The sequence below is a fragment of the Pseudophryne corroboree genome, chromosome 8, assembly GCF_028390025.1.
Source record: "Pseudophryne corroboree isolate aPseCor3 chromosome 8, aPseCor3.hap2, whole genome shotgun sequence".
Classification (NCBI taxonomy): domain Eukaryota; kingdom Metazoa; phylum Chordata; class Amphibia; order Anura; family Myobatrachidae; genus Pseudophryne; species Pseudophryne corroboree.
The window spans coordinates 340,328,264-340,351,270 of NC_086451.1; the positions used below are offsets into that span (position 1 = coordinate 340,328,264).

The 23,007-nt window shown below is 44.2% G+C and overlaps 1 protein-coding gene across 1 annotated transcript in view; it reads right to left on the reverse strand.

Moving 5' to 3' along the window:
* Window positions 1-3,375: 3,375 nt before the first annotated feature.
* The window catches only part of LOC134949078 (pinopsin-like), a 46,583-nt gene continuing 26,951 nt past the window's right edge, over window positions 3,376-23,007 (reverse strand). Inside the window, exons 3-4 of the mRNA XM_063937435.1 lie at window positions 11,736-11,969; window positions 3,376-3,875 (exon numbers count right to left, since the gene is read on the reverse strand). Coding sequence (XP_063793505.1) covers window positions 3,663-3,875; window positions 11,736-11,969 — 447 coding nt within the window. The 3' untranslated portion in view covers window positions 3,376-3,662. The remainder of the gene's footprint in view (window positions 3,876-11,735; window positions 11,970-23,007) is intronic.

The window sequence follows — 23,007 nt, forward strand, 5'->3', positions numbered from 1 at the left end:
GGCAAATACTGTCATTGCTTCAGTATATATAAAGTTTTTATGTTCTTGTCTAGGCACTTTTTTTTTTTTTTATTGTAATAGGAAACAGTTTGGTTTTATCTTCTAAAATAATGCTGTGTTAAATCTACCAGTTAAATTTACGAAATCTCGACGCTGCCCGCACATTGCAGGCTACTACATTTGGGCATTAAGAGATCATCCACCTTAAAATGAATTATTTACTGCTGCTTTGTATCTAGTGGCTAAATCGCCACAATGATGCTACTGCTCGCATCTCGCAGGTAATTACGTTTGGTACTGAAGTGGTCATCCACCTAAAAATTAATGATATACTTCCTCTAGACTAAGTTGTGTCTCTGCTCACTTAAAAATGGGATATATTGGCATGATTCCTGTAATCATAGGGTGGATACTAATACTTTATGCCACTATGCTACTTACAGTGACCTTTAAAAGTCAGACTGTAGTAACTCTTTCCAGTCATTAAGCAGACAGTAGAGCATAATGGGTGCAGGGCACGTGTTGCACTTGCCACTTGCACACTCGGTACATAGTTATACCTGTATTTTACCTCTGCCACCCTCAAAAGATCCGTGCCAGTTGAAGGTCTGGTGCTGCAGAGCAGTAGAAATCACATGGAAAACAGCATGGTGGCCATTTTCCTGGTGATCTCAGTAGAGAAGTCCCCAGGAACTAGATGCATACACCATATTCCAAGAGACCTGCACATGTGCCATAGACTATGGCACAAAGCTATAGTCTACTGTTCTGCCAGAGAGGAGTGGGTCCGCGTGGAGCCTGCACATGGGATCTCTCCTCTCCTGTAAGCAGACCAAAAAACAAAACTGGCTGCAAAAGCAAGAAAATGAACTTTACATCTTGAACACATTCCTGAAAGATGCTTTCATTTTACAATAATTTAAGGTATAACGGTTTTGTGCTACATGTTATTCTGATTTTGTCTGGCAATGGGATGCACTTAGTCTTACACCTAATGCTTGGCAGGCCTTTCACACCCCAGGTCTTCAATTTTAGGATAAAAACTTTTATCATCTTTCTGCCTATAACTACCTGGGTAATGTTTACAGATCAAGGGTAGATTTACACTACTAATATTTAGAAAAATGAAAAGTGGTGGTGTTGCCCATGGCAACCAATAAGATTTCAACTATCATTTCCCTGTTGCATCCTAAACAATGAAAGAGAGAATCTGATTGGTTGATATTGTCAACGCTACCACTTGTCGGCTTTAGAAGCTTTAGTAAATTTACCCCAAGGAGGAATTTTACATTTTAAAATATTTCACTAATGTTGAAGATTTTTAAACTATGGGGGTCATTCCGAGTTGATCGCTAGCTGCCGTTCGCAGCGCAGCGATCAGGCAAAAAAAAATCGACATTTCTGCGTATGGCCCGCAGTGCGCACGCGCGACGTGCTTTCACAAAAAACTATGCAGTTTCACACAAGGCCGAGCGACTCTTTTCAGTCGCTCTGCTGATCGGTGAGTAATTGACATGAATGGAGCGTTTCTGGGAGGTAACTGACCGTTTTCCGGGAGTGTGCTAAAAACCGCTGGCGTGTCAGATGAAAACGCAGGCGTGCCTGGGGAAATGGGGGAGTGGCTGGCCGAACGCAGGGGGTGTATGTGACGTCAAAACAGGAACTAAATAGACTGAAGTGATCGCAAGGTAGGAGTAGGTCTGCAGCTACTCAGAAACTGCGTGAAAATATTTTGGAGCAGTTCTGCGAACCTTTCGGTCGCACTTCTGCTAAGCTAAGATACACTCCCAGAGAGCGGCGGCTTAGAGTTTGCATTGCTGCTAAAAGCAGCTAGCGAGCGATCAGCTCGGAATGAGGGCCAATAATTGCATCAAAAAGCAAAACAACAGAGTGGAACATTTGTTTTTCACTGCTACACTATGAGCCTAATTCAGACCTGATCGCAGCAGCAAAAAATTTCTCTAATGGGCAAAACCATGGGGGTCATTCCGAGTTGTTCGCTCGTTGCCGATTTTCGCTATACTGCGATTAGTCGCTTACTGCGCATGCGCAAGGTACGCATAGCGCATGCGCTTAGTTATTTTACTAAAAACTTAGCTGTTTTGCTGTGGCTTCTGCGGCGCTTTTCAGTCGCACTGGTGTTCGGTAAATGATTTGACAGGAAAGGGGCGTTTCTGGGTGGTAACTCGGCCTTGGCTAAAAAACGCAGGCGTGTCAGGGAAAAACGCGGGAGTGTCTGGAGAAACGAGGGAGTGGCTGGGCGAACGCAGGGCGTGTTTGTGACGTCAAACCAGGAACGAAACAGCCTGAGCTGATCGCAGTGTAGGAGTCTCGAGCTACTCAGAAACTGCTAAGAGCTTTCTATTAGCAATTCTGCTAATCTTTCGTTCGCAATTCTGCTATGCTAAGATTCACTCCCAGAGGGCGGCGGTCTAGTGTGTGCAATGCTGCTAAAATCAGCTAGCGAGCGAACAACTCGGAATGACCCCCCCCCCCCCCCCCCATGTGCAGTGCAGGTGGGACAGATATAACATGTACAGAGAGAGTTACATGTGGGTGGGGTGTGTTTAAACTGAAATCTAAATTGCAGTGTATAAATAAAGCAGCCAGTATTTACCCTGCACAGAAACAAAATAACCCACATAAATCTAACTGCCTCTGCACATGTTATATCTGCCCCTCCTGCAGTGCACATGGGGGAATAATTCAGACCTGATTGCTCGCTAGCATTTTTTGCAGCGCTGTGATCAGGTCAAAACGCACATGCGCGTCACACAGGTACAAAGCGGATCGTTGCGCTGCGATGGGTTTGTGCTAAGAATCCATTCGCACGGGCGATCGCAAGGTGATTGACAGGAAGAAGGCGTTTGTGGGTGGCAACTGACCGTTTTCTGGGAGTGGTTGTAAAACGCAGGAGTTCCCAAGTGTTTGCAGGGCGGGTGTCTGACGTCAATTCCGGTCCCGGACAGGCTGAAGTGATCGCAGCAGCGGAGTAAGTCCTGTGCTATTCAGAAACTGCACAAAATCTTTTTGTACCGCTCGACTGCATATGCGATCGCACACTTGCACAGCTAAAATACACTCCCCGGTGGGCGGCCACTATGTGAACGCAGGACTGCAAAAAACAGCTAGCGAGCGATCAGGTCTGAATTACCCCCATGGTTTTACCCATTAGAGAGAGATTTTGCTGCTGCTATCAGGTCTAAATTAGGCCCTATGTTCTGAAAATACAGTCCTGGCCATTTCCTTTTCAGGAGAGCAGAGGAAGTGCAGAACGCAAAATAAATGGCTGTCACCCGAACACACAAATCCAGATCTTAAATTCCATCAATAGATGTTCACATCTGAAAATACAGTTTACACATTAAAAGAACATGTTGAATTGTTTTTTAGTTGCTTTAGCGATGTATCTTCTACATTTTAGAGATGGTACACGTCACTTTTGCAATGTTTGATAGAAATAATAACCATCTTTGCGGCAATAATTACAATACACATCAAACTCCTGCCATTCAGTAATGATAATGGTCCCACTGTGATGCAACAAGTGCTCCCAAGTACCCACTCAAGTCACACATTTTCCTTCCAAACTCCGCTGGATCCTTTTTTCATGTATTTCTTTTGATTTTATTATTAACTAGCTGGTGCTTTCACATTAAAGCTCATCTGTAATCTATGTAATGAACTACAAGTGTCAACTTATTTTCCTTCCTATTAGAAGACGTTCCTTCTCCCTGCAGTGCTTGGTGAAAGCTGCTTTGGTTCTTGCCGTCTTCTTTATCCTGTAGCTCTTTGCTGTGTCGTGAATTAAATGTCATGTCCATGTCATGTGGTTCCGACTCACATTTCAGGAGGGCAATGAAGCACCTGTAAAACTAATGCAAACAAATAATAATAGTACAGTATAATGTATATTTTTCAAGAACACAATAAGAAGCCTAGAAAGCACTAAACGAGGTTTATCACTTGTTGATAAATAAGCCCCTAAATGCGTGCCTGAAGGTGTGGAGAGGTGGAAAGATCTTTAGGAGGAGTACCAGGGCTGTAACTAGGGGCTGGCAGTTGAGTGGTGCCACCACCCAGGGCGCAGAACCTAGTGTTCTGCACCCTGTGCACTAACATTTGGTGTGCAGAGTGTCTATGATGACTGTAGAGCCACTGCACAGTGTCCCTTTATGCCATGCCTTCTTGGTCCTGAAAGGCCCCTCCCTATTGATGTGCAATCATGATGTCCCATGTACTGGGGGAGGGGCAGACACAGGGCAAGTTATTGCCCTGCTACAGCACTGAGGAGCACTGTGGAAAAGTGTCCTCCCAACCAGGGGCGTTTCTACAGAGGAGGGGGCCCGTGTGCACCTCCGGGTGGGCCCCCTCCTCTGCACGGCGCTGTAGACTCCGTCATTGTGCCAGAGTCTACTGCGCATGCGCAGGTCTCCGGAAACATGGCGCCCGCCATGATCCAGAGACCAATTTGGCTACCGGCGGCCATTTTGGCTGCGATTTCCGGCACGATCACAGCTCCCGGTGCTGGACTCCAGAAAGGTAAGTATTAAAATGGGTGCAATGGGTGCTGTGTGGGTCCCCCCTGGACCCAGGTGCACCGCACCCATTGCACCCATTATAGAAACGCCAAGGCTCCCAACACATCACATCAATGCCCAGCCTCCTACCCCTTTTATTAAAAACATTTATTGGAATAAACTTTCACGTTTTTAACCTAAAATGCTGCTTGATCAATCTTCAACTATCCCCAGTGCTAGACAGTCTGAGCTGGTGTTCTCTATAACAGGGAGGCCACAGCAAGGCTGTTGTTTCTATGGGAAGGCACCAAAAAAAGTATGACTCCACCACCTCTAAGAGGTTGGGGCAGTGCATTCCAGAATAATTACCAAGATTGGGTTTCCTGTCCATTATATCCCAAGAGTAAAAAAAAAAAAAAACAGACACATGCAACATTTTCAAATAAAGTTTCATGAAATAAAAAAAAGAATTAAAATTAATTCTCACCAGTTTATTAAAAATACCCTCTATCTTTATATATATATATATATATATATATATATATATATATATATATATATATATACTCGAGTATAAGCCGACTTTTTCAGCACGTTTTTTTGTGCTGAAAAAGCCCCCTCAGCTTATACCCGAGTCAGTGGAAGGAGGGACACGGAGGGCACAGCACGCGGCTCTCCTGTGTCCCTCTTGCGTCTCCGGCGACGTGTATGTGTTAAATGAACTGCCCGTTCATGAGCTCTGATTGGCTCACGAACCGGCACTTCATTTAACACATACACACCGCCGGAGACGGAGACGCAGGAGGGACACAGGAGAGCCGCGTGCTGTGCCCTCCGTGTCCCTCCTTCAGAAGACAACGCAGGAGCGATGGAGGGTAAGTACCCTTCCTGGCACTGTGGGGCATATCTGGCAGCATGAGGGAACATCTGGCACTGTGGGGCATATCTGGCAGCGTGAGGGCACATCTGGCACTGTGGGGCATATCTGACATATCTGGCAGCATGAGGGCACATCTGGCACTGTGGGGCATATCTGACATATCTGGCAGCACGAGGGCACATCTGGCACTGTGGGGCATATCTGTCATATCTGGCAGCATGAGGGCACATCTGGCACTGTGGGGCATATCTGACATATCTGGCAGCATGAGGGCACATCTGGCACTGTGGGGCATATCTGACATATCTGGCAGCACGAGGGCACATCTGGCACTGTGGGGCATATCTGTCATATCTGGCAGCATGAGGGCACATCTGGCACTGTGGGGCATATATGTCATATCTGGCAGCATGAGGGCACATCTGGCACTGTGGGGCATATCTGGCAGCATGAGGGCACATCTGGCACTGTGAGGCATATCTGGAAGCATGAAACCATATCTGGCACTGTGAGGCATATCTGGCAGCATGAGGGCATATCTGGCAGCATGAGGGCATATCTGGCACTGTGGGGCATATCTGGCAGCATGAGGGCACATCTGGCAGCATGAGGGCATATCTGGCACATCTGGCACTGTGGGGCATATCTGGCAGCATGAGGGCATATCTGGCACTGTGGGGCATATCTAGCAGTATGAGCGCATATCTGGCAGTATGAGGGCTGTGTAGAGCTGCATTTCCCACCCTAGGCTTATACTTGAGTCAATGAGTTTTCCCAGGTTTTTGTGGTAAAATTAGGTGCCTCGGCTTATACTCGAGTGAGTGTGTGTGTGTGTGTGTGTGTGTGTGTGTGTGTGTGTATGTATGTATGTATATGTGTATATATATATATATGTATATATATATATATATATATATATATATAAAACAGGTGGAGAGTAGCGCCCCAGGCTGATCTATATCAGACACACTATGAAATCTACCTTTTAGTAGTGACTAGAGTAAACAACGCACCCCATCTATACATGGGTGGCAGCTCAAGCCCAGTGAATGGATAAATCTGAGGGGAAAAAATGGAGTGCAAAAGAGCGCCTACTAGTGTTTAAGTCAGATAATTCACCATGTGAGGTGTGGGAAATTAGAGAGAATTATATGAAATTTAAGTAAGAAGAAAAAAAAACTTAGCTTCTCTGAAACATCTTCAGTCTGGTAGCACTTTTGAGCATGTAAAATTAAAAAAGAAACAAACATAGTGTACTGTCTCATAAATGTTTGCAGCAATCCCTTAATTAGGAATCTAGCTGGTCCCAAGAATCACAACAGGGCATTATAAAAAATAGACAAATTTAATACATATTCCTGAAGCAAATGTAGGTAACAAACGTACGACATAAAAGCCTAGAAACGGCTTATCTGTCCGCTATGGATAATTAGGGATAGGTAGCAAGTTCCTGTCCCATACACATTCAATAAAAAAATCATGAAGCAAATGCAGGTATCACACGTACAAGATAAAAAACATAAAACGGCTTATCTGTCCGCTGTAGGAAGTTTAGGGTGAGTAGCAAGCTCCAGTTCAGACGCGTTTCTAATATAGAGGACTTCATACCTGCATTTGCTTCATGATTTTGTGCAGAATTTAATTAACTATAAAAATGGTCCTGTCACTTTTAACCGTATCTCTCACCCACTCACTGACTGACTCATCACTAATTCTCTTACTTCCCGATTATGTTAGGAAGCTGAACTGTAACATAGGTATTCTTCAGGTGGGAAATAGGAAAAATACATAATTCGAATTTAAATAAACCGCCCCTAAAGGGATGAACATAATGACATAATGACATCAAAACCGATGCGTGGCTTGCATTGCGTGAACAATCGAAACAAAATTTGGATTGCACCTCCAGTGTTTAGAATTTAATAAACTACAAAAATGGTCCTGTCACTTTTTACCTTATCTGCTACAGGTGCTCTTCGAGTAACGCCAAGAACCATGGATTAATATTTACTTACATTAAGATGTCTCAAATTTACATCTCTATAGATTTACCAAATTGTTGACGCTCATTTATATTAGAGATGTGCTGGTTCGGATTTACTCGGTTCTTAATGCCAGAATTAACGCAAGTTCGGATTTATCCGGATTTTTCTTATTGGCTAACCAAAACACGTGACATCGGAGAGCCAATAAGATGCTGTTTTGAGATCCGGGTAAATCCGAACCTGCTCATCTCTAATATCTCTAATTTATATTTACAACCGTAAAAATCAAACTCCTGTTCAAAGAACGGGTAGACCAGCTAGTTTATCTATAAGGCTAGGTGCTAATTTTAGTGTTTCTGGCGGAGCATAAGTTAGATTCTTTTGCAAACTATAAACCGTGTAAAAAGCTTTGTTATATTGTATGCTTTAATTGCATGCATTGTTTACTGCTCAACTAAATGTAATTGGTACATACTCTGAAGTATTGTGAGTAGTTATTCAGGACAAAATTGTGACTAGACTATCATCATATTGCTTGAGTTCTTGGGAGTCAAATAGACTCTGAAGGTTACTCCTATTGTTAGAGGTGGGTCTGAATTGTGTCAAAATGAAAGATAATTAAGAGAAAAAAAATATTTTCTCCATTTTGACAATAATAATAATAATAATAATAATAATAATAACTAATAATTTTATTTATATAGTGCTCTTTCTCCAATAGGACTCAAGGCACTTAACAGATACATAGCATAATATAGCACAGAAAATAATGTACAGAACAGCTTTTCACAGAATACAGAAACCTGAAGATACTAAAGGGACATTATGGAAATCCCTGAGTAAACAGGAAAGTCTTGAGTCTACTTTTGAAGGATTCTATAGTTGGGGCCTCTCGCACTGTGCGGGGAAATGATTCTATGACTAGTGCAGCGGTTCTCAAACTGTGTGCCGTGGCACCCTGGGGTGCCGCATGGCTCTTGCAGGGCTGCCTTGGATTGGTGATCCAGGACCAATTCAAATTATTTATGGTCAATGCAATAGGCAAAACCAGTGCTGGTGCCTGCCAGTCATAAACTATGTGGACAAACAGAAGCAAATCTTGTCCCTCACCACATAACTGAACGGGTGACATATAAGCACAATTAATTTTATATGTTTTTCTAAATTTCTCAATAGAAACTTATGGCCTAGGGTTGCTATGAAACAAAAATTCTGAAACTCTAGGGCGCCGTGATTTAAAAAATGTTTGAGAACCACTGGACTAGTGACAATGGCCCTCATTCCGAGTTGATCGCTAGCTGCTTTCGTTCGCAGAGCAGCGATCAGGACAAAAAACGGCAATTCTGCGCATGCGTATGGTGCACACTGCACACTTTCACAAAAGCCGAAGCAGTTTTACACAAGCTCTAGCGATGCTTTATAGTCGCACTGCTGGCCGCAGAGTGATTGACAGGAAGTGGGTGTTTCTGGGTGGTAACTGACCGTTTTCGGGGAGTGTGTGGAAAAAACGCAGGCGTGCCAGATAAAAACGCAGGTGTGGCTGGCCGAATGCAGGGCGTGTATGTGACGTCAAAACACGAACTAAACAGACTGAAGTGATCGCTAGCTAGGAGTAAGTCTCGAGCTACTCACAAACTGCACAATCTTTTTTGTAGCAGTGCTGCGATCCTTTTCGGTCGCACTTCTGCTAAGATACACTCCCAGAGGGCGGCAGCTTAGCGTTTGCACGGATGCTAAAAGCAGCTTGCGAGCGATCAACTCTGAATGAGAGCCAGTGTCTGTGTGCATGCCACTCTGTGATTCTGCCAAGGAGCACTGATTGTGCCAAGGAACACTGCATAAAATAATTGCCTTGGACTTATATCCTTTTTTACTTTCTTAAATGGTTTTGTCGTGTTTGGTCAGTGGTTTTTTATTTCCATTTAAACAATGTGCCTGTGAATTGTTTCAGGTGTTTGGATTTTTCTGCTTATCTCCAGAAAGAAGAAATGCATATCAAAGGATATTATTTAATTTAATTTAATAATATTGTGAAAGAAGGTATTGGGTTCCATGTAACATTATTTTAAATGTTTGTGTGTCAATAATTTAAATATTTTTTTTATAATGGACAAGACCACTGCAGTGTTCGCAAAAACGCGCTGTAGCGCATTTTTTACCCGGTATTGATGTTCAGGGACTCGCTTTTCCAACATGGGTGAGTCCTCTGGGACGTGCTCCGCTGCAGCCAATCCCTTGGCTGCCAGATTGATTGGCGTGGCAGCACGGCTGCAGGCTTTAATAAAAACAGGAGGGTGGAGCCTTGCCAGTCCGGACATGATAGCGCAGCTCCGTGACTTGGTAAGTTGTTCGTTCCTGTGACAGTGGGTAACACGCGGCTAGGGAGGGGGTTTGGCTTCCGAGTGCTGCCAGTGTTCCGCGGCCGTGGAGAGGGAGGCCGGGACGGTGCTCCGTGATCCTGCAGCCATCTCCAGATGGTGGTGGAGCTTTTTTATTTGAGCTGTTACAAGTGGCGTGGGGAGAGGGGGCTGTCTGTTCCCGCGGTGGGGGCTGCTGGTTCAGGGACGGCATTACAATGAGTTTCACTGACTCATTAAATGCCGCCACCAGCGCTGCGCCTGTTCGCCTGCCCATCGCCAGTGCCCCAGAGCCTGTGCATTAAGACGGCCACTGCACAGTCAGTCACTCGGGTCCTGTCTCCCGGCCAGTAATGGGACCGCTGTTCTTCCCCCCCCAGACTTAAATGCTGCCTGTGCATTACCTATTTTGCTATTCTAAACTCCCCTCTATTGCTGCTGACACGGACACCGGGCTGGAAGGGGAGGACTGGGGCCGCTCTCTCAGCCCTTGCCTACTTCTATTACACCCCTGTCCTGAGCGTCCCCGGCGCCAAAAGTTCTTTGGAGGAATGTGCAGAGGCACTGGCAGCCATGTCCATGCACAGAATCAGCCCCTGATTATATACACCATTGACTACAAGCCATGGAGGAACAAGCAATACTACAGTAGTACAAGCCCCTCACTCTCGTTCACTCCCTTTCCTCTGCCTCCATCTATCCCCTCTCTCTGTCTCCCTCATCTCCACCTCAGTCCATCTCTCCCTCTCTTTCTCCGTCTCCCCCCTTTCAATGTCCGTCTCTCTTTCTGTCTCTGTCTCTGTGTCTCTCTGTCCGTCCTCCCCGCCCGTCTCTGTCACCCCTTTCTGTCCGTCTCCCCCCTCCCTCTCTTTCCCCTACACCCCCTCTTTTCCCTACACCTCTCTCTCTCTTCCTCTTCACCTCTCGTGCTCTCTCTCTTCCCCTACACCTCGCTCTCTGTTCCCCTACACCTCTCGCACTTGTTCTCTTCCTCCCTCCTCTTACTCTTTCCTCTTCCCTGACATAAATCATCTTCCATCCCTTTACTAAAGCCTTTCACTAGCATTGTCTTTCCTTAGCTCTTGTGTTATAGCAGCTTGTTTTTTCCTGCCTGTCTCCCCCACTGATCCTTTCCCTTCATGTCCCAGTGAACCCTTTCAACTCCATTTACCCCCTTTTCTCTCTCCTACAGACACCTCACATGCCCTCTGCTTCTACCCTTCACCTTCTCCTAGACACCCTCTCCATCCTCCAGTTCCTCTCTGTATCACCCACTGCTTCTCCCTCTCACCCTTTTCCAGTCACCTATTGCCTCTCCCTTTCACCAGCTCTCCATCTTCTTCTTGTCGGGTGTGGATCATTAGATCGACAGTGTCTAGGTCGACCATGTTTAGGTCGACAGGGTTTCTAGGTCGACATGTGCTAGGTCAACATGAGTTGTTGCTTTTTGTTTTGTTTTTTTGGGGGGCGCGTTTTCTGCGTACAGTGATCGGGAAGCCGAATTAGTGCACCGTGTCCTCTCCCATGGCTCGCTTCGCTCGGCACAGATTACCGTTCCAATCATAGTCCACGTGGATCGTTAAGTATGAAAAAGTTCAAAACATTTTTATTTTTATTTTTTTAGAAAAACTCATGTCAACCTTTTGACCTGTCGACCTAGCACATGTCGACCTAGAAACCCTGGCGACCTATAGTGGTTGACCTAAACATTGTCGACCTAGACAGTGTCGATCTTAAACCATGGGGAAGGGGGGGGGGGTCTGTTTTTGGCATTGGCCCATCAATGACAAGCAATCGGCCGCTCTTTACTCTGAAAAGGGGAACTTGAGGCTCCTGGTCTCCATGCTACAGTAGAAATTATTTTACACCTTGCACTGGGCATTGTGTCCATGTATCCATGGAAGGACTAGATATTATTAAAAAAAAAGAAAAAAAAGAAGAAAAAATAAATAAATAAATATATATATATATATATAATCTTTCAAAACCTTACCTGTCTATTCATAAATATATAAATTAGAGGATTAATAAAGGTGCTGCTCTTCGCCAGAATTGATGGTATGATGCTGATTGTGGGAGAGATTATTCCAGGTTTTCCAAATGTTGTAATCAAAGAGATTAATCCATAAGGCATCCAACAGAATAGATAGCAGGTGATCATGCATAGAATCATAAATAATAAGTGGTGTTCTCTCCTCTGGGCTGTTGTTAGGTTAATCCTGCACATCTGTGAATAAAAGTAGAAATAATATGAACAAGAATCATCATAGAAGCTGGTACTCATTCATCCTAATAGCCAATTAACCTATTGTTCTGACATCTTTGAGCCCTTCCTCAGATTTTCCAATGGGACCCAGAGATGGCAATATATTTTTGGCTCCACAGCAAAGTTTGGGGAAGGCTCAATATTTTTTAACAGTTTCTGAACATCTTCACCATTGGGCTATCCATCTGTTGGAATGAACGGACAATTTTTTTGGGTGGAACCCCCTGGGTGCAGTTGCATAAGTAGTCACAAGGAAGGGTAATATATTCACACAATATTTATTATGGGAACTGGTATACAAATATGAGGTAATCCAGAATAGATATGAAATGGAGAATTCTACACCAAACAAAGTCCTGAATAAATAAATAAATAAATAAATAAGAAGGCAGTAGCCCAGAGTCCAGAGTGAAATAGCCGTAGAAACAAGTAAAGTTCAGAGACAACTATTATTATTATTATTATTATTATTATTATTATTATTATTATCATCCTTTATTTATATGGCGCCACAAAGGTTCAGCAGCGCCCAATTACAGAGTACATAAACAAATAATCAAACAGGAAAACAGCAACTTACAGTTGATGACAGTATAGGACAAGTACAGGGTAAATAAACATAGTTACATCAGCAGATGACACTGGAATAAGTATCAGGTGGCAGAAGACTGCTGGATTTGGTGCAGTTGAAGATTATTAAAGTAAGAAAGGATAAGCACATGAGGGAAGAGGGCCCTGCTCGTGAGAGTTTACATTCTAAAGGGGAGGTGTAGACAGACAGGGGTGATACAGATGGGGTACATAGAGAGCGTAGAACAGAGGGTTAGGATTAGATTTGGCTGGATTTTGTGAAGAAGTGGGTCTTGAGAGCCCGTTTGAAGTTTTGTAGAGGTGGAGAGTCTGAGGGGAAGAGGTAGGGAATTCCAGAGAAGTGGTGCAGCACGTGAAAAATCTTGGAGGTAGGAGTGGGAGGAAGTAATCCGTAGGCAGGAGAGTCGGCGTGCATTAGCAGAGCGAAGAGGACGGGTGGGAGTGTAAAGGGAGATAAGGTCAGAGATGTAGATGGGAGAGGAGTGGGTGAGGGCTTTGTTAGCGAGTGCGAGAAGCTTGAAATGGATTATGAAAGGGAAGGGGAGCCAGTGAAGGTCTAGTAAGAGAGGAGAGGTGGACGTAGTGCGTTTAGTGAGGAAGATGAGCCAGGCAGCAGCATTGAGGATAGATTGGAGTGGAGAGAGGTATTTGTCATGAATGCCAGCCAGGAGGAGATTACAGTAATCCAGTCTGGAGATGACCAGTGAGTGGATAAGTCTTAGTAGCATCCTGGGTCAGAAAGGGTCTGATCCTGGAAATATTTTTTAGATGAAAACGGCAGGTTTGTGAGAGGTGCTGAATGTGTGGTTTGAAGGAGAGGGAGGAGTCAAGGATTACTCCAAGACAGCGTACTTGGGGGCTAGAGGAGATAGTAGTGCCATCAATAGATAATGAGATTGTAGAAGGTGAGGTTATGCGGGAGGGAGGATGATGCAGCCCTTAGTGTTGGCTCAGACAACCCTAAATATCCAGGAATCAGGTGTATCTAACACCTGACCATGAAGTGTCAGATTGCACAAGAAAGCTGGTGACCCCTGGTGGCAGGGAATGGATACTGCAGGTAATCATGACAGTACCACCATAATAAGGAACAAATTCCGGACACTCCTAATATATAAATTAGAATCTGAGTAAAACAGAGGACAAATTATGGCATCTTCATGATGAGAGGACAAACCCCCAGAGGACCTGAAACAAAGAAGGAGTTCTTCTTCTTCTTTCTTCTTCCCAGCAGTGACTGAACTAGAAGGGAACAAAGACACAATCCAATTGCTGGAAACTCAGAACTTGTTGTAGGGATCTTCAGGGAATTCCCAGTATGAGTGGATAATACTGGAACCTTGGCTGATGGGATAACATCTGAATCCTTGATTGACTAGATAACACTGGGAACCTTGGCTCATTGGAAAATACTCGTAAACTTTGCCGACTGGATAACACTGGGAACCTTGGCAGAGTGGGTGGCTCTTGGAACATGGACAACGCTAATATCTTTGGGTGAATGGGTGGCTCTTAGTGGCACTTGGACTGGTGCCGACATGGCAGCACCTGGGCTGACAATTAACATGGTGTTAATTTCCTCGTGCCTGAAGGCAAGGGCAGACAGGAACTCGTGCACAAAGGAAAGAGTGGACAGATTCTCTGGGAATTCCCAGTATGATGTGATGGAGTGGAAAGAGTATAAGGTGGAGATCCAAAGTCCCAGTATGATGTGATGGAGTGGAAGATGGAGATCCAAAGTCCCTTAAGACTGCTGCAACACTCGGAACTTGGGCCGACTGGATTACACTGGGAACCTTGGCCGACTGGACAACATTTAGAACCTTATCAGGCAGCACTTGGAACCTGGACAGAGCTAATATCTTTAAGTGACCATGTGGCACTTAGAGACTGAGCCGGCATGGCAGCACTCAGATTAGCGGCTGACATGGCAGCACGCGTACTGGGAATTGATACAGTCAACAAGACCTCATGCCCAGAGGCAAGGTAGAATGGAACTTCATCTCCGAAGTCAAGGGTGAATGGGACCTCATGCCCAAAGGAGGGAGGTGCCAACAGAATCTCATGACCAAAGACAAGAGGTGACAGAGCCCCATTCCTGAAGGCAAGGGACAGCACCCTCACAGGAATTGGCTGAGATGCATTCCCGATTGGGACTGACAGTCAAGAACCCCTAGCTGGGATTGGCTGACAAGAGTCTCCACTTGGGAATGGCAAACAAGTGTATCTGACTGGGGTTTGCAGCCAAGAGTCTGCTTCTCACGAAGAGGAGACTAAAAATGTAGGGAAGTACTGTATATGCTAGATACACATAGATGCACATTGCTTTTATCTAAGCTAACACAGAATTTAAAACTCCATAAAATTTAGTTCTAAGCATATATCAGTATCTAATACCTTATTTATTTTTTGAGCTATCATTCCATTGTGTCCAGTCTTGGTTGCATCATTTGCCATCACATCCAGGCAATTATGTTTAAGAATATTACGCACTGAATCCCAGGTTGACACATTGTAGCTCATGTCTGGAGAAACACTGGATTTTGTGGTCCATGCTGCTCAGAGCCGACCCTAACCAATATGATGCCCTAGGCAAGATTTTGGCTGGTGCCTTCTAGCACTGCTGCTAGTTCCGCCTTTTCCCATCACCATCACTCCTCACCCATAGCAGTCCTCATTTTGGTATTCCTGCCCCCTCTACTTTAAAAAGGGACAGTGCGCACATTCGGTGCACAGACCAAAAAGGGGTGTGTTCTTACTGGGAAGGGACTTGGCCACACAATAGTACCTCCAATTTAAATTATGCCACACAGTAGTGCAACTTTATTCACATTTTATCATGTGATAGTGTCCCTAATTCACGTTACATCACACAATAGTACCACTTTACCTTATGTACGTTATTCCTCACAATAGTACCCTTTATATGCACTTTATATCACACTGAATTGCTCCTTATTCACATTACACCACACCATATTGCTCTTTATCCACATAAGACCACGCAGCAGTGCCCTTTCTACATGTTACACCACACAGTAGAGCACTATATATATATATATATATATATATATAATATATATATATATATATATATATTAGAACGAACGGTGCAGCACTCCAATGATTACAATACCAGATTAATCGTAAAGTACAACGTTTCAATGCCCTCTTTAATACGGCATTTTCGTCAGGATATACAAATACATATCAAACATACCTTAAATAGGGAACATCACCATGTGAGACGCCAAACGCCGTGGCGGGACAGCTCACCCGTCCGACGCACAGCAGAAGTGACGTCATGACGCATTAAGAGAAAGCGTCAGACGGTGAATCTTAACAGACCCATCACAGACCCATCACCATAGCAACAAAAATAAACAGTGGACGTAAAGCATATAAGCACAGATACATGAATGACTTTCATATATATAAACAATAAGTATTAATGAGCAACACAAAAACTAATAACGCATCAGAGACCATATATCAGTAACGGACTGTAAAAATGTGCATAACCTTAATAGGCATATAGAGACATAATCTAAAAAGACAACCTAGTACAGAATGCAACATTAAGGATAAATATAAGCAACTTAAGAATTATTGGCCAGAGTAGCAATACCGGACTGTTCATTGAGGCCCCTAGGTACTAGGGTACCCAAACGAAAGATCCAGCGCGCCTCACATTGGAGCAATTTAAGACCACGGTTGCCACCCTGTAAAGACTGCGGCACATGGTCAATCATCCTATACTTGAGAGTGGTCAAATTGTGGGCTGCTGATGCGAAATGTCTCGCAACAGGTTGGTCACTGTTACCAGAGATCAACGCAGCCTTAATTGATGACCGATGGACAGCCATACGCTCCTTAAAGGGGCGTTCAGTTTTGCCTATATAAGACAATCTACACAGGTAGATGATTTGGTAAACTGTAAATTTAGAGTTACATGTGAGTCTATGTCGAATATGTAAAACTTTACCGGTATGTGGGTGATGAAAAGTATCGCCAGGGATTAGGAATTTACACGTGACACAAGTGCAACGTATGCATCCCAATTTTCCCCTATAGATACTAGGAGTAGGTTCTGAAATATCCGCTTTGACTAAAATGTCACGGATATTGCGTCCACGTTTGTAGCAGGCCATAAGGTTGGTAAGAGACAGATTACAATCTGGATCTGATGTAATAATCGGCCAAAGGTTTTTAGAGATTTTATTAATAGGGCCACTAGCTGTAGTAAATTGTGTTACCCAGGGAAGAACCTTTTTATGGTCACGAGATTTAGGCTTCAATAATGACAATCTATCCATACTCAAAACCTTAGATTTAGTATGTAGTAATTGATCACGGTCGTATCCTCGTTCTAAAAATTTTTCAACAAGATATCAATTTGATATTCCGCTTGTTTAATATCTGAGGTAATACGTCTAGCACGGATAAATTGAGAGTAAGGCAGCCCTGCAATTAAAGGTCTAGGATGACAACTACTAGGAACAAGTAGGTTGTTACGGTCCGTAGGTTTGGAATAGAGGTTAGTTGAAATACAGCCCTCATGTACACATATGGCGACATCTAAATAATGAATTTCTGTAGAACTAGAAGAGAAGGTGAACTTTACTGGGCTAGGGCCTAAATAATGTCGATTAATGTGATTGATTAATTTAGGCCCTAGCCCATGTACATGAGGGCTGTATTTCAACTAACCTCTATTCCAAACCTACGGACCGTAACAACCTACTTGTTCCTAGTAGTTGTCATCCTAGACCTTTAATTGCAGGGCTGCCTTACTCTCAATTTATCCGTGCTAGACGTATTACCTCAGATATTAAACAAGCGGAATATCAAATTGATATCTTGTTGAAAAAGTTTTTAGAACGAGGATACGACCGTGATCAATTACTACATACTAAATCTAAGGTTTTGAGTATGGATAGATTGTCATTATTGAAGCCTAAATCTCGTGACCATAAAAAGGTTCTTCCCTGGGTAACACAATTTACTACAGCTAGTGGCCCTATTAATAAAATCTCTAAAAACCTTTGGCCGATTATTACATCAGATCCGGATTGTAATCTGTCTAATACCAACCTTATGGCCTGCTACAAACGCGGACGCAATATCCGTGACATTTTAGTCAAAGCGGATTATTTCAGAACCTACTCCTAGTATCTATAGGGGGAAATTGGGATGCATACGTTGCACTTGTGTCACGTGTAAATTCCTAATCGCTGGCGATACTTTTCATCACCCACATACCGGTAAAGTTTTACATATTAGACATAGACTCACATGTAACTCTAAATTTACAGTTTACCAAATCATCTACCTGTGTAGATTGTCTTATATAGGCAAAACTTGAACGCCCCTTTAAGGAGCGTATGGCTGCCCATCGGTCAGCAATTAAGGCTGCGTTGATCTCTGGTAACAGTGACCAACCTGTTGCGAGACATTTCGCATCAGCAGCCCACAATTTGACCACTCTCAAGTATAGGATGATTGACCATGTGCCGCAGTCTTTACGGGGTGGCAACCGTGGTCTTAAATTGCTCCAATGTGAGGCGCGCTGGATCTTTTGTTTGGGTACCCTAGTACCTTGGGGCCTCAATGAACAGTCCGGTATTGCTACTCTGGCCAATAATTCTTAAGTTGCTTATATTTATCCTTAATGTTGCATTCTGTACTAGGTTGTGTTTTTAGATTATGTCTCTATATGCCTATTAAGGTTATGCACATCTTTACAGTCCGTTACTGATATATGGTCTGTGATGCGTTATTAGTTTTTGTGTTGCTCATTAATACTTATTTATATATATGAAAGTCATTCATGTATCTGTGCTTATATGCTTTACGTCCACTGTTTATTTTTGTTGCTATGGTGATGGGTCTGTTAAGATTCACCGTCTGACGCATTCTCTTAGTGCGTCATGACGTCACTTCTGCTGTGCGTCGGACGGGTGAGCGGTCCCGCCACGGCGTTTGGCGTCTCACATGGTGATGTTCTCTATTTAAGGTATGTTGTTTGATATGTATCTGTATATCCTGACGAAAATGCCGTATTAAAGAGGGCATTGAAACGTTGTACTTTACGATTAATCTGGTATAGTACTCATTGGAGTGCCGCACCGTTCGTTCTAATTGTCTATTTATCCGTGAGGGCACCCAGTGTACTACTGTCTAAGTGGCTGTGCCGGACCCCTGCCTCTGTATATATATATATATATATATATAACCACTACTCAAAAAAATAAAGGGAACACTTAAACAGCACAATGTAACTCCAAGTCAATCACACTTCTGTGAAATCAAACTGTCCACTTAGGAAGCAACACTGATTGACAATCAATTTCACATGCTGTTGTGGAAATTATAGGCAATTAGCAAGACACCCCCAATAAAGGAGTTGTTCTGCAGGTGGTGACCACAGACCACTTCTCAGCTCCTATGCTTTCTGGCTGATGTTTTGGTCACTTTTGAAAGCTGGCGGTGCTTTCACTCTAGTGGTAGCATGAGACGGAGTCTACAACCCACACAAGTGGCTCAGGTAGTGCAGCTCATCCAGGATGGCACATCAATGCGAGCTGTGGCAAGAAGGTTTGCTGTGTCTCTCAGCGTAGTGTCCAGAGCATGGAGGCGCTACCAGGAGACAGGCCAGTACATCAAGAGACGTGGAGGAGGCCGTAGGAGGGCAACAACCCAGCAGCAAGACCACTACCTCTGCCTTTGTGCAAGGAGGAACAGGAGGAGCACTGCCAGAGCCCTGCAAAATGACCTCCAGCAAGCCACAAATGTGCATGTGTCTACTCAAACGATCCAAAACGGACTCCATGAGGGTGGTATGAGGGCCCGACGTCCACAGGTGGGGGTTGTGCTTACAGCCCAACACCGTGCAGGACGTTTGGCATTTGGCAGAGAACACCAAGATTGGCAAATTCGCCACTGGCGCCCTGTGCTCTTCACAGATGAAAGCAGGTTCTCACTGAGCACGTGACAGACGTGACAGAGTCTGGAGACGCCAAGGAGAACATTCTGCTGCCTGCAACATCCTCCAGCATGACCAGTTTGGCAGTGGGTCAGTAATGGTGTCGGGTGGCATTTCTTTGGGGGGCCGCACAGCCCTCCGCGTGCTCGCCAGGGGTAGCCTGACTGCCATTAGGTACCGAGATGAGATCCTCAGACCCCTTGTGAGACCATATGCTGGTGCGGTTGGCCCTGGGTTCCTCCTAATGCAAGACAATGCTAGACCTCATGTGGCTGGAGTGTGTCAGCAGTTCCTGCAAGATGAAGGCATTGATGCTATGGACTGGCCCGCCCGTTCCCCAGACCTGAATCCAATTGAGCACATCTGGGACATCATGTCTCGCTCCATCCACCAACGCCACGTTGCACCACAGACTGTCCAGGAGTTGGCGGATGCTTTAGTCCAGGTCTGGGAGGAGATCCCTCAGGAGACCATCTGCCACCTCATCAGGAGCATGCCCAGGCGTTGTAGGGAGGTCATACAGGCACGTGGAGGCCACACACACTACTGAGACTCATTTTGACTTGTTTTAAGGACATTACATCAAAGTTGGATCAGCCTGTAGTGTATTTCCACTTTAATTTTGAATGTGACTCCAAATCCAGACCTCCATGGGTTAATAAATTTGATTTCCATTGATAATTTTTGTGTGATTTTGTTGTCAGCACATTCAACTATGTAAAGAACAAAGTATTTAATAAGAATATTTCATTCATTCAGATCGAGGATGTGTTATTTTAGTGTTCCCTTTATTTTTTTGAGCTGTGTGTGTATATGTATATGTATGTGTGTGTGTGTGTGTGTATATATATATATATATATATATATATATAGCCACACATTAGTAATGCATTTATACACCTAATACCACACAGCAATGCCCCTTACACATATGACACACATAATTAATGTCCTTATAAACATAATAACCTTGCACATTTGCAGCACATTATTGATGCATTTATACACATGACACACATAATGCCCCTTACACATATGCTGAACACTATTGCACAACCACCCCACCTGCACACAGCACTCACACAGCCACTAACACTGTGACCTCTGCCTCAGCTTGGATACAGATGTGTCCTCATACATCTTGCCTCAACACGCCATGCAGCAGGAGATGCCTCGCGTGAGTCAGCTGGCAGCTCTGCTACTGTTGGACACCTTTTTTTTATTTTATTTTAATGAAAATAGTCTTATTTGCATTACTATGTGGCTAGGATGCTCAAGCAGCTTCTGCTGATTAAAATGATATGCAGCATGCCTATATTCTGTGTGCGACTGTATCTGCATATGAAATGCTATGTTACAGTGATTTCCAGGAATACACTGTAACATAGCATTTCATATGCAGATACAGCCGCAGTCACACACAGAATATAGGCATGCCGCATATCATTTTAATCAGCAGAAGCTACTAGTGCCCCTAGGCATACCAAATGCCATAGGGATATGCCTAGTTTGCCTATGCCTGGGGCCTATTAACCCTCTCTGTGTATTCCTGTTTACTGAAAAGTACGCTTTCAGATTGCTTGTACTGAATGAGCACTGCTATTCTGACTGCCTCCGTCACCACTATTTATTTAAGTGCATTTAGCCACATGCAGTGTATGTCACATCTCTCACCCTGTGCATTACTCAATTATAGGAAAATTACTGCTTAAACACTAATTTAGGGAGACATTTTGCTGCAGGTCTCATTAATGCTGACTTCTAGGCGAAAAGACAATTTACAGAAAACTTTTTTAAAGTATCAGTAGCATTATGCAATGGCTAAAAAGATTTCTTAATGCCCTTAATACTGAAGACAAGGAATGAAGAAAATTACCATTTTAACATGTCTCGATCTCAAGATTCCTGCAAAAACTTGTGTGAACATTAGGTGTTTGCTCCCCACGTAGAATCCACGGGGTACCTGTAAATAAAATTATACTCCCAACAATCCGGGGTAGATCAGTCCTCTTCGTTTTTAATCCACGTACTTGGCAAAATAAAAAGACGACACACGATCCACGCACTGAAAGGGGTCCCATGTTTACACATGGGAGCCCTTTCCCTGACTGCCGGGACCCCCCGTGACTGCTGTCAAAAAGGGTCCCTTCAGCCAATCAGGGACAATTTTATTTACAGGTACCCCGTGGAGGGGACCGACTCTTCGTGTCAACATAGGTAAGTATGTGTGTAAGTTGGTGTGCATGTATGTAATAAAGTTATACTGTCACGGTGTGTGTGTACTTTTTTTATTTGGGTATTTTTTTTGTAGTAGAACTACAGGTACCAGCGGGCCCGGTTTTTCCTCCGCATGCTGGTACTTGTGGTTCTCCAAGTACCAGCTTGCGGGGGAGGCTTGCTGGGATTTGTTGTTCTGCTACAAAAAACAATATTCTTCTTTTTTACACAAGGCTACCAGCCCCCTTTCGCCGCCCTTGGATGGGGGGGGACAGCCTCGGGCTTCAGCCCTGGCCCTTGGGTGGCTGGAGGGGGGGGACCCCTTGATTTAAGGGGTCCCCACTCCTCCAGGGTACCCCGGCCAGGGGTGATTAGTTAGTGATTTAATGCCACGGCCGCAGGGACCTATATAAAAGTGTCCCCCGGCTGTGGTATTATCTCTCTGACTAGTGGAGCCCGGTACTGGTGTGAAAAATACGGGGGACCCCTACGTGTTTTGTCCCCCGTATTTTTGGCACCAGGCGCAGAGCCCGGTGCTGGTTGTTAAAATACGGGGGATCCCCTGTCATTTCCCCCCCCCCGTATTTTTACAACCAGGACCGGCTCAAAGAGCCTGAGGCTGGTTATGCTTAGGAAGGAGGACCCCACGCATTTTTCTTCAAGATTATTGAACACTTTTGTGCCGTCCATGAAGTCGAATCCAGGACGCACATATTCGTCAATTGGTCCGTTTTTCGACAGCAGGACTGTCGAATCCGTTTTTTATTGAATATGTCGAATTCGGGTCCCGGCGGTCGGGATTCGGCTGTCGAATTGTGTTGAGTCCAAAAACGGTCGAATTCCACCGCAATTGCATATACCCCTTTGTATTTAGCTGCCCTTTCTTACATACTCTAGGATAACTGATGGAAATGGATCATTTTCAGACTTAGCAAAACTTTCACTATGGCAGCATCCAGACCTTATTTCAATAAAACGTGACCCTCATTCTGGTGGCTGTGGATATTGGTTTGTACCTTGGCTGTCTAGAAGTAGTGGCAATCTTCATTGTCTTTCCATCACTTTCTCTGGAATTGGAGGGAACACAAGCCAGACAAAAGTTCAGCTTCTGGGACATAACCTGCACCACTTGACCCTGTGCAAGGCAACTTTGAGAAAAAACTTTCTACTTTTAGTTTTTTGAGTAGTTGCCATCAAACCCATCCC